We start from the raw sequence: 15,093 nt of genomic DNA on the forward strand, positions 1-15,093 counted from the left end.
TCAAAGCCTGATCAAAGTCATTCCCCATATCAAGTGTAGCCAAAGAGCACTGTGAACTGCTCTCTATTTTTATGTCTTTTAACCTCATGCTGGTCAAGCATGTATGGAAATCAACACACAAAATGTAAGACACCTTTTGGATTTTCACTCGGTCTATTTCTGAATGTGGCAACTGCGTTCTCTGCCTGCCTAACCACCGTGTTGCATTGGAATGGGTGGATATGTTTGGTCTGTTTTCAGGAAATTTTGAGCAGTTCTAGTGAATCCATAAACAGATTCTTTCAACAGATTTAGACATTTTTTTTAAAGTTGTTTTCATGTGGTTTAACTATCTGGTGTTAAATTGCTGTTTCTATTTGTAAGATAGCAAGAACTGTTCATATCCGTTGCTGTTTTCTAGTCCCCCAGGTAAAGGCTGGGGAAGCAACGGTTCACAGTTTTTGTTTTTTAGGTTTCCCCATGCATCTCTAAAAAGCAAGAGCTTGGAGTCAAATTTTCATTGGAATTACTTACCACTTAAAAAAATGCTGAATTAAACACCTCAGAAACTAGTGTGATATTGCAAGGATTTAAAAAACTATATGAGATGGTACAGAGTATGAAAAAGGACATTTGATTTTTTGCTGTGAATACTTTTTATATGGAGTGGAGGGTTATTATTTCCTTTGTTATTTCTGATATGTTGGCGTCACCATTAAGTCTCAAGTGTAGATACATTAGATTATTAAGCTACTAAAGACTGAATGATAATTTATACTGTTGCCAAATCTTCCAAAGATGAGTTGTTGGTTTTATTTAAATCTAGGAAAGAGATGATCAACTTAGATTTAGAACCTGCAGATTTTGCACAAGCATGAATTCAAAAAGTAAACTGAAATATGGAGTCTGTAACAATCAGTTTGACGGTGAGCTACGCAGGAATAAAGACTGGATTTTGTTGTATCCCATCTTGCACCAGGTACAGCTGGGAGTCCAGAATAACTTCTCTGCTCCTTTCTTTTGAATTAAACAAAATCAATATTCAGACCTAAGTTTTATTTACATGTTGAGCAATTTTGGGAATGTAAAAAGGAATGCAGCTTTCCCTGAGGAAGGTATTCTACAGAAAATCTAAAACACTTATTAAAAGATGCACGTGCACTGGCAATGAATGGGAGCATCTTTAATTTGTACTCTGAACTGGAAGCTTATGGAAGCTTACTGGAAGCTGTCAGTACTGTGTAACAGCAGCATACATGACTCTGAAAGGCAGTGTACATTTGCTTGCTTGAGGATCACATGAGAGCGCTATGAATAGGTCAGACAGCTATTGCTGATCCTAAGCAATCTGTCAGCGACTGTCTTCTTAACAGGCCACGTTATTTTTCTGATTTGGGAGTGACTTGGCCTGTCCCTCGCAGAGAGAATCTGACAGTGTTTGGTATGGCAGCATACAGGAATAAGCGTAGGCACCAGCAGGCTGGTATTTTCCCTTGGTAATGGCAATTGCTCAGTGTGTGGCCAGTTTGGATTTAAAATCAATGAGTTGAAACTGTTAATGGACTGATGAGGAGTTAAGTGTTTCAAAAACTGGTGAACTGTAGGACAAGCCCTGAGAGTGAAGTTCTGCAAGGCAGGATATTGTTTGAATTACTGGGCCTTACCAGATCCATTTCTGGTCCTTGCCTATTAAAAATGATCTCCCTTCGCAAGGAAGGTGAACAAGAAATGGCAGTGTGAGTGCTAAAAAAGATGGAGTTGCAGAGAATGTCTTGTCAGGCATGTTTTTCCTTGAAGTAAAGCTCTTTAACAACTGCATCTTTTAGTGACTTGGGTGGCACGGTGAGTAAATGTACTTGGCCTTTTCATCTTTTGGGCACAAATCTTGCCTTCTGTTGAAAATAAAAATTAGTTTTGGTGGTTTCATCGGAGCAGACATTTGTCTGCATCACAAAACCATTCAGTCTGGCACCAGGGCTTGTCCGTTGCTCGAGTGGGGCCCGGCGCAGGAGAGCAGGGGTGTTGCAGGTCAGGGCTGCAGCCCATACTGAGCGTTGAAAGCTTGCCCAGTCAGCCCACACTATCGGACTTTAGCCAGTGCTATTTACTTCGCTTTCAAGAGCATCTGTTTCTCTCTGTCACTTTCTCTGTCTCTCTTCCTCACACACACCTAAAGAACAAAAGCATCTTTTATGCAGCTAAGCATTTTAAATAATTTTTCCAAGTCAGAAAGGGAGAGAGAATGGAAAAAATTACAGCACAAAGCTCAGCTTGCAGATGAACGATTGCCTTGTCATCCTAATATCCCCCTTCCTTCCCTTAAACCTCACCGGTGAGTGGGCTATAAGCAAGAATATTGGCTGGGCTCTGCTGGAGTAGCTCTCCAGGACAGGACTTTCAGCTGCCTTGCTCTCATCATGCAATTGCTTCTTCCCGGTAGCTCTTTCTGCTCTGTGCACAGCAGATAATGAATGAGTGACTGCAGAGTTGAAAATGTCTATCTGCATAACATCTGCCTGTCCTAGATAAATTCATTCATTTTATCTGATGTTATGTTCTGACCTTTTCTGCTATTTGCCTGAAAGAGGTTTCTTCCGAAGACAAGAAGAGATCCTGCTACTCTGTCCTGGAAGGGTAGCGAAGCAGGAAAAATGTTCACGAACTCCAAGAACACAGTAGAAATGAAGAGAATAAGGATTTGAGACGTAAAGTTGCCATGAGCACTGCAGAGATACCCAAGCTTATTTTAATTAATAGAGTTTGACTCTAGGCATCTGCCTGCTGCTGGATGGAGCTCACGGTGGGCTCGCTTACCATGCTGCAGGCAGTGCTGTGCTGTGCTGTCATGCTGTATGTTTTCAGTACCAGGGTGGGTCAGCTGAGCATGGTCTAAGTGGTCTAAGTGTCTCTGCATTATGTTGCAGTCTGCCGGGGAGGCAATGTTATCCCAGAAAAAAATGCACTTAAAATATGAGATACTTTGAATTTAGTGTCCTGTTCATCTGCATGTGCTCTTTTTTCATCTGAAAGTACTTTACTAAAGCTCCCTCGAGAGAAAAAATTCTACATCTGAAATACCAGCTTTCAGAGGCATGGAGGAGTAGGTGAGACAAAGCAGCATGTCCTGAACAAAGGGAAAGAGCTCTGTCATATGTTTCAGAGTGTGAAGCTCTATTTCCTGTTTTGCTATGTAGGACATGGTTCTCGTAATGCACATGTTCCACTCCACTTGCCCAGCTATTGTCTTCTTCATCTGAAATACGACCCCTTTGTTACAATACATTGGTATATGTGATTCCAAGTAGAGACTAGTTTCTGTTACCAGAGTCTTCTTCCTCTTCAAAAGTGAGAAAGAAGAAGGTAGCTAATGTTAATAGTATGGGAAAAACTGTTTTTTTCAAAGAGTACATAGTTTAAGAAGTTGGGGTGAACAAAGAGCTTGCTGCTGAGTGGCTTCTAGAGAAGTCAGAAGGGTCTAGGGCTGCTCCTGAAATTTGGACTCAAAGGATGTCTGACTGGCATTCTTCAATGCTTTTAGGTATGAGAGGCTGAAATTTTCCGTGCCCTTGAAAATTATGGACTCACATGATTAACCTGAGCCAAAGGTAGTGAAAGCAGAAACTATTCAGGCTCCCCCCCACATATTTGTCAATAAACCTCAATCATGACCTGTAATAGTCTTGGTATCCCAATCTTGTGGTGTTTGCATAAACACTGTCAGTCACACATAAATTCTGTACAGGTTTTCTGTCATGTGGATAAATACCTTTCAAAGTTAGGTTAAGACCACCAGACTCTTTCCATCTCAGTCTTTGTCCAAACTTATGAAATCTTAAAACTGTAGCATATTACTGTGCCACTACTTAACCACACCACAGTCATCTTAAACATTTCTCCTACTCATAAATCAATGGCTCCTGTTCTCTTTCACTCTCATGCATAGGCTAGGAAGTAACTCTTCCTAGGAAGACACTGTTCCCAAGAAAATTAAAGTAAATCCATGTTATTGAAAAACTTTAGAGGGCAAGGATTGTGTTTTTGTTCAGTGCTGTGAGTGACCAGCAAAGTAAAGGGATATGTGTTCATGTTGGATTAGTCCAACATTTAAGGACTTTCTAGAAGCAGTTACCAAATTAGTACCAGTTAGCAGACACAATAGTTTTCAAAGGAGTTGGCATAACTGTGTCTTTTCTTATAAAAGCATTAAGCATTCAGATTGTACATTGTAAAACAAAGATGAACTGAGGTTGCATTTGTCAGATTACATGTTGTAAGAAGCTCTGGAGACTTCAAGACGTATCATCTACTTTTCTGCATTCAAAAAAACCAAAGTATTTTGTAGGAAAGCAAGTATTCTGCTAGGTTATGGTAAGATCCACTAGGCACTAGACACATAAAGTAAAACAGAGACATAGATTTTGTAGCTTTTTTTACTTCAGTGCAGTTAACTTGAAAAAATGTCTGCATTAAAACACAGGTACTCCGTAAGTGTCTGTTCAACAATGTTCCAGTTCAGATCAACACATCAAGCAGTGTATGACTCCCAGCCAAACATCTTGTTAAATACTTGCAGGATTTCCCACAGCGGATCTTACGTTAATCAAATAACTCAAACGTTTCTTTTGTAAGTACAATAGAAGGCCAGGGCTTGTGTTTACAAAGTATTCAGTATGGAAATCCTGTATTAATTGAGGTACATTTACTTCACTTAGGACAGTAGCCACGTAGTAACTCTTTAAATAAAAGGCCTTTTGCTGTTGCTTGTTCCAGAGAGGCAATCGCACGCAAAACTAACCCATCACGTACAGAAAATCATGAGGAAATGGCTTGACAGATGTGCACTGTAGACAGCAGAGGTGTTCCTGACTAAAGAGAACTTTATGGGTGATTTTCGCACAGTGGATGTAAAAGAATATAATTTATAAAAAAGTAGTTTTATCCCTATGGAAACTACGAAATAAAGAGGCTGTGTCTTTCTCAATCTGTTTCCAGAATGATTAGGATGGGCAATACCAGATGTTGTCTTTTTGTAATATTGTGGATTCATGTAAGCTGTGCTTTAAATTATTAACTTTCTAACACAGCAGCTATATTTTCTGTGAGTAAGCACAATGTGCTTCTACCCAGCCCTGTGCAGGATCTGGAGTTTTTATTATTAACAGTAAAGCATTTAGAGTTTCACATAAAGGGTGTATAAAAAGGAAAGATAATATAATAATATTATAACTCAGTGATAATATTATTACTCAGTAATAGGTGACTAGAATTGCACTCCTCAGAGTTCCTTATTTTGCTGTGCCAGAAATGCCAGAATCAAAATAAGCCACATACAGAAGAATTAAACAGAGAATCAGCATTTCCCTCCACAGTGAGTTGGAAATTCTGTGTTGCTTCTATATTCTATACAGTGAAATCTTTTTTCCTTTTTTTCTTGAATTATAGTTTTGCTATAGTTGAAAAGATAATTTTGCCAGTGTATTAAATACCTGGCAAAAAAAAAAGGTGTTTTAGAACATTTTTAGGTAAATGTAAGTCAACACAAAGGAATCATACAGTTGGAAATATTTTCCAGTGTTTATGTTCAGATGTTCAGACCTGTCTGGCTCCTCTCTATTTGCATGTGTTGGGGTTATAGGCAGTCCAGCTACATTCCACATTGATTCATATAAATATATTGCAGATTATTAACCTCCAGCCAAATACCAGCAAATTTCACTTTTTGGGAAGGTTTGTGACTTTTCACAAAACTGATTTATTCTGTACAGGACATATGTCTTCCATGTACGCCCTATTAAGGGAATCATAAGGAGAACAGTATTTGTCTTTATGAGAAATGTGCCGAGATATTTGCTGTTACAGTCACTATGTTACCATAATAATTCAATTAATATTTGTTCATATGATGATTACAGCTTAAGTACAGATTATTCTTCTAGTAGAAGTAGGGTGACAGTCTCTCCATATTCTATAACTCCAGTTCCTCAACTATTACTCACTGAAAAGCCTCTTTAAGCTAAAAGGAATGTGCATGCATCAATTTTCAAAACATGGTGGCTAATAAACAATTTTTAAGCATCTGACCAAAGATTATTTAGGAAATGCTGTTAAAGTGGGACCACGGCCTTAATATGTTAAATCTATATCATCTCACATGAACATACTCTCACGTACAACTCACTCTTAAACCTGGATTACAGTCTTCACAGATATAGTTATGCCAATTTTTATCTTCCCTTCTCTTGTGAAATACTTTGAGATTTAAGGTAAAAAGTAAAAACTCAGTACAAAGTGTTTTCCTAGTCTGTTTGTCAGATGTCCTCCTTGAAAAGGCAGTGGCCCCCAAGGCTTTGTGTGTGATCTGTTGTCTACAGATCCTGCATATAAAGCCTTTAGTCCTAGTACAAAGAACAAAAATATTACTTATAATGTTATCAGAAATCCTGCACCTTGCACAAAGTAAGGAAGCAGTTATTCTAAGTAAGAGGATGAAAGACACATGTAATAAAACAACATAACTGCAATGAAGTTGACCAAAATAAGCAGTAGTATCAATGCTGCTTTGGTTTGTTATCGATGATAGGTTCTTCAGTTTAACAGTGTAGACGTTTTTCTCAATAACTGTATTCATATATTTTTTTAAATCTACTGTCACCTAATAAAAGTAGCAGTTGATTTTCTGCCTTGCTTCAGAGAGAAAGGCAATCAGATCTGTATAACTTAAAACTAAATGAATAAACACATTAGTAGAGTATGTGAGAGGGGAACAAGTGTCCTTCCATCTGTAAGATGGTTTCCTATTGTGATTTTGTAGAAGTGGGACTTGAGGAAGGATAGTGAAAGTCGCTGATATGAGTATATGTGTGAAGCACAGAAGGATGGGCAAATGTTTGTGAAAAAGATAAAACAGTGATTAAAGCTGGTACAGCAGATGAAGTGGAGAAGGTGAGAGAAATCCTAAGTAAAAAGAGAAAACAATAGAAAACAGAGTAATCAGGAATGTGACATTATGAAAGGCTTTGCAAATTAGTTTGAATTCAATGTTGTGCAACAAGGTGGAATGATAAAGAAATTTCTGTAAAGAATGGCAGAAAGTGATGAGAGAAGAAAGCTTTCTTAGTAGTGGCATCTTGTGCACGAAGCTTTTTTCCCAGTCTGTATCCTGACTCTGAAGGTATTCCTTGCATCCAGGAACTTACAACAGTAATCAGCAAAAAAAAATCTGTTTCTGCCAAAGGAGATTTAATTGTAAAGCTGTGTAATGGTGAACATGGGAGTTACGTGTGAAGAAACTGAAGGTGCATGCAAACACTCTGTATATTTTTTCTCAAAAATGTTTCTCACAAATTTTTATTTAAAATGCCTGTAAGTGCTACAGCATAGAATGTGGACAAATATCCAGTCATTTTCTGTATTAACTCTAGTTGCTCTGCCCAAAAAATATTTTCTTTTCATGTAATTATTTTACTTTGAACGCTGATGAATTCTTAATTCTTAATCCTATTTCAGAATCCACATGTGAGAGAGAGAGATATGATGTTATAGAATCATAGAATGGTTTGGGTCGGAAGCGACCTTAAAGATCATCTAGTTCCAACCCCCCTGCCACAGGCAGGGGCATCTTTCCTCTAGACCAGGTTGCTCAAAGCCCCATCCAACCTGGCCTTGAACACTGCCAGGCAGGGGGCATCCACAACTTCTCCGGGCAACCTGTTCCAGTGTCTCACCACCCTCACAGTAAAAAATTTCTTCCTAATATCTAATCTAAATCTACCCTCTTTCAGTTTAAAACCATTCCCTTTCGTCCTGTCACTACTTGCCCTTGTAAAAAGCCCCTCTCCTGCTTTCCTGTAGGCCCCCTTCAGGTACTGGAAGGCTGCTAGAAGGCCTTCTCTTCTCCAGGCTATTGATGTATCAGTAGTTACCTGGTGAATCAAGAGCTCAAAGATTGCTCTAGCTTTGGAAGGCTTTTTTTTCCGTTCTATATACTGTAAAGAATTTAAATAGACATGTTTGAGCTGCAAGGTATGTATGTCTGTACTGGTTCCTGTATACTTATCTCCTCTTTTCCTCCTCTCAGATTGTTTGATGTGTGCACTGTGTCACGAACAGACAGAGAGACCAAGTTAACATTAGTGTTTGAACACGTGGATCAAGACTTGACTACTTACTTGGATAAAGTTCCAGAGCCTGGAGTGCCTACTGAAACTATAAAGGTATTTAAGAAGAAAGATTTTGTATGTTATTATAGAAAATATTAAATAGGAAGGATGAAGAGATAAATCACAAAGACAAACTGCGCTTTGATTTGATAGGATTTTGTTATGTCAAAACTGAGTAATGCCCAGCTTGGGACATGAATTGCAGCACAAAGATCTGTATTCACTAACAGATGTAATCTCTTTGTGGAAGGTTGCACTTGGGTTTTTTTTCTCTTTTAGATTTATAAATCCCCTGAATCTCTACTGTTTTACCAAATACAGCTTTCCAAATCATTAAGAATGACCTTTGCTTGCAGCTGTAGGCAGTTGATTCCATTATTGTTTAGTCCAAGGCTACTTGAACCTTCCCTAGAAGGTGTCTGATGGAGTGCTGGATATTGTTAGAATGGATAAAATAAATCCTGTGCTCCTATCCCCTTCCCTTTGCCTTTTTTTTCCCCAAGAGACTCCTTTTGTTTCACGTCCCTCTTGCCAGAAAAGTTTCTATATGCTCCAAAAGCAAGAAATGTTCACCATGGACCCATGGTGAGCTCTGCAGGGAATAAGGAAGGGGGTAGCATGACCAGCTGTTGTAGAAGCTGTGAAGGCTCTCAGTAACTGGAAGGATGATCATGAAGTTTTCCCATCATGTTATCTCATATATATATATAACTCATATATCTCATCTGTATGGGAGGACCTCTTCCCAAGATAGGATGTGCTTGCATTATTACTACTAAAATATGTATACCAACTCCTCTTCTCTCCTGGGAATTTCAGAGCAAAGTGCTACATTGAGGATCATAGCTTGAAATGTTTGACAAAATATTTATGGCTGGGAAGAGAAGCAGAGGGATTGATGTTCCTACACTTTGACTGTGTCTGTTTAACATTTCTTTTAATTTTTCTTTTTTTTCATGAAGAAAAATAATTTATGCTTTCAGAGACTGATTATTTTGCATTTGTATAAGTACTTTCTGGAAGTATGTTGTGTCATCTTAGTCTGGCAAAAGTCCTGAGGGAGGAAAAGAAAACATGAAACCTTTCTGAAATATAGTTGTTTTAGTATTCTTTTTGTTAACATATTCAAACTTAGGAGTTGTTTGATCTTTCAGTATAAAATTAGACATAAAACTGATAAAGATCTTTTCACTTCTATCAAAGTCACAAATGTGTAACATCAGGCAGTTTCAGCAACCATGTTTTTTAAGCAACCTTAGTGGATAAAATAAAATTTTAAAAAAATGGATACCCCTTTGATTCAGTCCCAGCAGAAGACTGGAATATACCTCTTGCATTTGAAGGACTCTCTTATGATAATGCTTTTAGGGTTCTACTTCCTTCTAGGGCGTTGAAGCTACCTAAAGGAACTGTATTTCAATATAACTAACATTGTGAAAAAAACGTACAAGGTGACTGACATAGTATCTAACTAAATATATTGAAATGGATGGAAACTGAATGACCGAGGCTCTGAAATCTCACTTTGAAATATCTTCCAACCTATGTTTCATTTAAAGCAAATAGAAGAGGTGAGCACTGAACTAAAACGTTTGTGATTTTCTAAAAGTCCGTTCTAAATTTGCAAAGTAATACACATATGTGTGAACATACATTTCATGGAGGTTATATACTGGTGAAGGAAATTGTTTGGTTTACTTTTGAAAGACATTATTCTGCATACATGGTTTACTAGTTCAACCCAGTTGATATATCTGATAATTTGGCACAATAAAAGAGAAAAATTTAACCACACAGAAACAAGGAGGAAGAATTCTGGGCTTTTATGTACAGTGCGAGTTCCACTGCAGCCAGTGAAATTAGTGAGTGTAAAATCCAGCTTCTGGTACATGCAGCTCTTTTTAAATGGGTGAGGAAAAACGTAAAATTGCTGTTTACTTGGTCGTCGCTGTTGATTTCAACATTTGCACAGTAGCTGATGTGTTATTTCTTGAATTCTCTTTGGCACAGGAAAAAAAACAAAGGTTCAGTTAACTTAAGTTGCACCCTGTTGCTTCACTATTTGTGTGAAAACACACAGTTTATGGAGGTACTTTTGCTGATAGTCAGGGCTGATCACATCAATACCTTTCTAGTGATACAGTCTTTATGGCTATTCCTGGTAGGGACTGAAGCAAAGCATAATTCTCCTGGCTGCAGGGAAATATTGCCATTTTGCAGCAGCTGAGCATCTAACCCAGAGCACATACATTGTTAAATGACTAATCTGACTTTTTATAGTTTGGCTTTTGAGGTTAATATAGACTTGTACTTCATTTCTTTGCCAGAATTGCAGACAATTTGTGTAGAGCATTTCCCCTCACCACTAGCACAGTGCAAAACAACTGCCGGTATTGTAAGACCATCTGTTAAAGTTCTGCATGTGTCAGCAACACAGAGGTGTCAAATGAGCCAAGTAAGCTTTGGATAGCTTGAAGTTGAAGGATCTAATATACCTCTTTGGCACTATGGTGTAAACTCAACAGTTGTTAGTGGAATTTGAATGACATAAAATTACTATGAGAGAAGTATCAGCCCCAAAAGATCTTTTCTGTGTGAATTAACTACCATCATTACATACCATTTGGGGGAGGGAGACTCAGCTTTTGCTGGTTTGGAGCATGCTGGCATTTTTAGTTACCAACTGTCAAGGAATATAAGTGACACTGGTACCATTTTAAGAATTTCCTTTTTGTTTAGCGGATAGTAATCAGACTGTAGCAGTTCAGAGAAACTAACCATATCGATCATTTAAACGCAACTAAAGCTTTTGTCTTAATGTTGCTCAGCAATGACTTTCTAATTTCTAAAGCCCGGCAGCGGGAGTCACCCCAGAGGGTATTTTAGGAACATATCCACAGGTACCCATAAAATGATAGAAGAGAGGCAGTTTCCCTTTGAGGCATTGCCTGGTAGTGGGAATATTTACCCAGGATGTAGGGCAGACATGCTTGCTTTCCCTCCCTGTTACCAGGAGCATGAATGCTGTAGTCCTTTTCTGTGTCTGTAGCTCTGGCAACTGAGTTCTAGGTTATTCTGGATAGAGGTATTTTAAACCTTTTCTGCTGAAGCACTTCCATCATTTTTTAATGGCGTATACTTTGGGCTAGAGGGATGGAGAACATGACTCCAAATACTCGTGGACATGGCATTCACCTTTGAAAGAGAACTATGTTCAAGTCCTTAATCTAATTAATATGTCTTTGTAACTATTGGATTACAGTCCTGCTCACCCTTGCTGGCTTCCTCTGTCAGACCTGGTTAATCTATATTCCATACGGGATGAATCAGAATCAGCAATGACAACATCTTCCTTCTTTCCTCTCTAATAGTCATCTCCTCCTTTCTTTCCTTCCTGGGATACTCTTTAACTTTAGGGCAGTTTATGTGGAAATGGAAGGTATGAGTTCAGTTTCCTTAGGACACAGCTGTTAGTCATGCACAGGTCTTTGGTAATGTTAATGGCGTTAGCAGTTGAGCCTCCAAGAGACTTGGCTCGTTAGGAACTTTTGTTAGTTGACATAAGGGTAGTGGAAATGGGAATGACACGTCTCTGCCACAGAAAGATTAAAAAAAATAGTTAGCAGGCCACTAAAGCGTTTTGATGTGTTAGTCTTTGGGACTGAAGCATGTTTAAGCTGGGTGATCACATTTTGATGTGATGCTTGTGAGGCTGGCATGTGTTTTTTGATCCTAAAGGATCTGGATATGGATATGGTTGTTATAACACTAATTACATTTCTAATACAGAAATCATGTGCATGCAAACAAGTTGATGTTTATTGATTTAAGCTAGTGCAATGTATATAACAATATTTATCTTTAACGTAATATACACATGTGATGGCTTGGTATATAGAGCTGTAAATTAAGTGGTTTAGGAATGGCTCTTTGGAGTTCCCTCCAGTCATCTTGTTCTACCATGCTAAGGAGTCTGTAAGAATGAGAGGAGATAACAAACTGTTACCGAGGTTCTTAATTTTAGCAATGAACAAAGTTAACTTTGCAGGGTAATGTCATTAGAAGTAAACTTGTGGCTTCGTGCAATAGATTTCTTACAACTGATCAGAACTTAGCCTACCTAAGCTATACGTGCTAACTGGGCTGTGCCTGTTTCAATCTGACAGTCAACAGAGGAGGGAGCAGAACAAAGGTCCCTGGTATAACAGGTGCATACATTATCTATCATGGGATGTTAGAAGAGCTGGGAATGTCCTTCTACCCAGGTCTGTGATCTGTGAATCTTCATGGTATTACCCCCAGCCTGCAACAGGGCAACCAAGTCACAGAGAGAACAGGGTTTAAGGTATCTCCTTTTCTCTGGTGTTTCCTGATTCCTCACTCAAGCAAATGGCTTTTGTAGATATTATTCTGTATCTCCTTTGCATAGGAAGCCTAGATTTCTGTCTGATTCAGGGATCCAGATTTTGCTGTTTAGATGCCTAAAATTTAGAAAGTACAGCAGTGAACCTAATTTCCTTATGTGGATTTATCTGATGGTAGCTCATAAATTGAATTTTAAAATACTACCGCGCATCCTAGAATAAATGTTGCTGTTGCATCCCTGTGTATTTTCTGTAACTTACATTCCCTGCTGTCGAACCAGGCAGACCGGTCACGTCTTTGCAAGACTCAGAATAAATATGAAGATGTTGCTTCTCAGAAAGCAAACCAGTGTTCAGTGTTGTGAGGTGAGTCATCAGCCATCTGCCACAGTTGTACCTACTCAGTCGATCACTTATGAGATGTGGAGCAGATGTCACACAATCATTCAGTTCTGAAAACAGCACAAGATATTCCAGGAAAACAGATTAACCAGTACTGAGAGTCTTCAGAGTGTGGCTGTATTTAACAACATCAAACTTAAAAGTCACTAAAAAAAGAGCCTGCTCAAGTTAATAAGAAAGATACTAAGAGAAGAGCTGTTACTAATATTTTCCTGTCAGTACTTTTGTGGTAAAGAAAGAAAGAAGCAAAACTTAGTGAGGAATTTAGAGTCCACAAGTAATGGAGCAGATCCCCAACTGATCCTAAGAGGTGTAAATCCATTAGTTTCAGTGAAATGATGCCCATTTACAACTGCTCAGGATGTCATTCTTTGTGGGTTTTTTTGCAATAAATTTTGTTCTGAATCTGTATTATGAATTAAAGAAGAGTTGCCACTATAATTAAATGAAAAAGGAAAAGACTGAACTGATAGATTATTGTGGGATAAATCTTTTATTTTCTTCTCTGTTATCCTGCTACCAGGAGTTGGACTGCTGCCTGGAAGGGTAGCAGGAGAGAGAGCAGGTACCCTGCACAAGTGGCAGCTTTGAAGGAACTAAACCTTATAAAGAGGGTATTCTCCAAAGGGTGGTGGTTCCCTCTGTTGCAGGTGGTGTTGTTTCTTTCCCATACTGTGCTGCATGTAGAGACACAGCCACATCTCCTTTGGTGCGGTGGTGCAGGTAGTAAAGTACAGGCTGACCAAGGGGCTAGGAGGAGCCGTGATTCGAGTGAAGGAACTGCTGAGCACAGGATGCTACAAAATATGATGTTGTGTCCCTACAGTTGCTTCTTTAGCTTGGACCTTTTTACAGTCAGTGAACAACCACTGATTTTAATTATGGTGGCATTAAATATCTCCAAATCCCTACCATTTCCAAATTCAGATGCAAACATTTTCAAACTGATGATAATACATAGTTGGTTTTTTGCAGTGCTGTAGCCCAGGACTGCCCAGACCTTCGTTACTTGCAAACTGAGAGCTCATAAAAATGTGAGGCACTCCAATAATTTTAAATCACTCTGTCCTGACTAGAGAGATTTAAAATCATTGGAGCGCTTCACATTTTTTCGGTTGTTCCAGTTTGGAAAGCAGTCAAGCAACATTGTAGCATAATGCATGAAAGCAACCTGCCTGAAATAATAATTTTTGTCTTTCAAGACAATAACACTGAATTAGAAATGTCACTATGAAAAGATGTCTATCAAGGACTCTCTAAATAGACATCTCAACCTACTTTTCTTCTATGGCCCAAACTCTCAAGGCAGCAGTACAGTCCAGTAGGGCCCTAAGGGACACATCCTTTTTGAAGTCAGAAGGAAGCTATTGTTTTCAATAGATGGAGGGCCAGAAATCATCTTTATTCAGAAAGTCAAAGGGAATTAAGAAACTGAAGAGATTCTGAATTGTGGGCATGGATGGAGATTGAGCCTTTGGTAGAACAGAATTTATGATCATGTGATTGCAAAATTGCACTATTACCAACACTGGAAGTGAAATGTTGCTGTCAGCTCATTTCATTTCTGTTAATTCTGCAGAGCTGGATGGTGATGGGATGCAAAAAAAAAGCTTATGGATCCTACTGCTCTGAATTCCCTTGAGACGCTCTCAGATTATTAGTGACACTGGGTTTTTGCTATTGGAACATCAGTGTGGTAGCAATAGGTATGTGAAATGCTTTAGTGACGCTGAAAGAAAGAAAGCGAGCACATGGTAGGAATAATGCTCAAGCAGGTGTAAAAGGGGGGCCAGACTGCCAGGCAGCATGTCAGAGACAGTGCCGTACTGTTCCGCAGTGAGCCAGTGGCAGTTCCTCGGAGTGGGGAGTATTTGCGAGATGCTTTGTCTCGTGGTGGTGGCGGCGTATAGTCGCAACTTGCTCTGCAAGTAGATCGTGCCTCAGTGATCAGCAGAAGCGTCATTCATGTTTTCAGAGTCTTTTTCATCATCAAAGATGAGATGCCACAGTTAAAGCAATTAAGAGAAAGCTGTTGCAGCTCATGGTGCACATAAAGCAGCGTCAGAAAAGTAGACTGAAATGCTTGGATTTACCCATGTTGTAAATTTTGTTTACAAGCCATATGTTACTTTTGACAAGTAATTTGAAGGTCGGACTACAGCAGATGTGAGATAAAGAGATGTTCAAAA

General features: G+C 38.8%; 1 protein-coding gene across 3 annotated transcripts in view; it reads left to right on the forward strand.

The window, feature by feature from the left end:
• The window catches only part of CDK6 (cyclin dependent kinase 6), a 143,957-nt gene that overhangs the window by 20,947 nt on the left and 107,917 nt on the right, over nt 1–15,093 (forward strand). For all 3 annotated transcript variants that reach the window (XM_068404465.1, XM_068404466.1, XM_068404468.1), the window contains exon 3: nt 8,057–8,192. In XM_068404465.1, the coding sequence (XP_068260566.1) occupies nt 8,057–8,192 (136 nt within the window). The remainder of the gene's footprint in view (nt 1–8,056; nt 8,193–15,093) is intronic.

Source organism: Nyctibius grandis, chromosome 7 (assembly GCF_013368605.1).
Source record: "Nyctibius grandis isolate bNycGra1 chromosome 7, bNycGra1.pri, whole genome shotgun sequence".
Classification (NCBI taxonomy): Eukaryota; Metazoa; Chordata; class Aves; order Nyctibiiformes; family Nyctibiidae; genus Nyctibius; species Nyctibius grandis.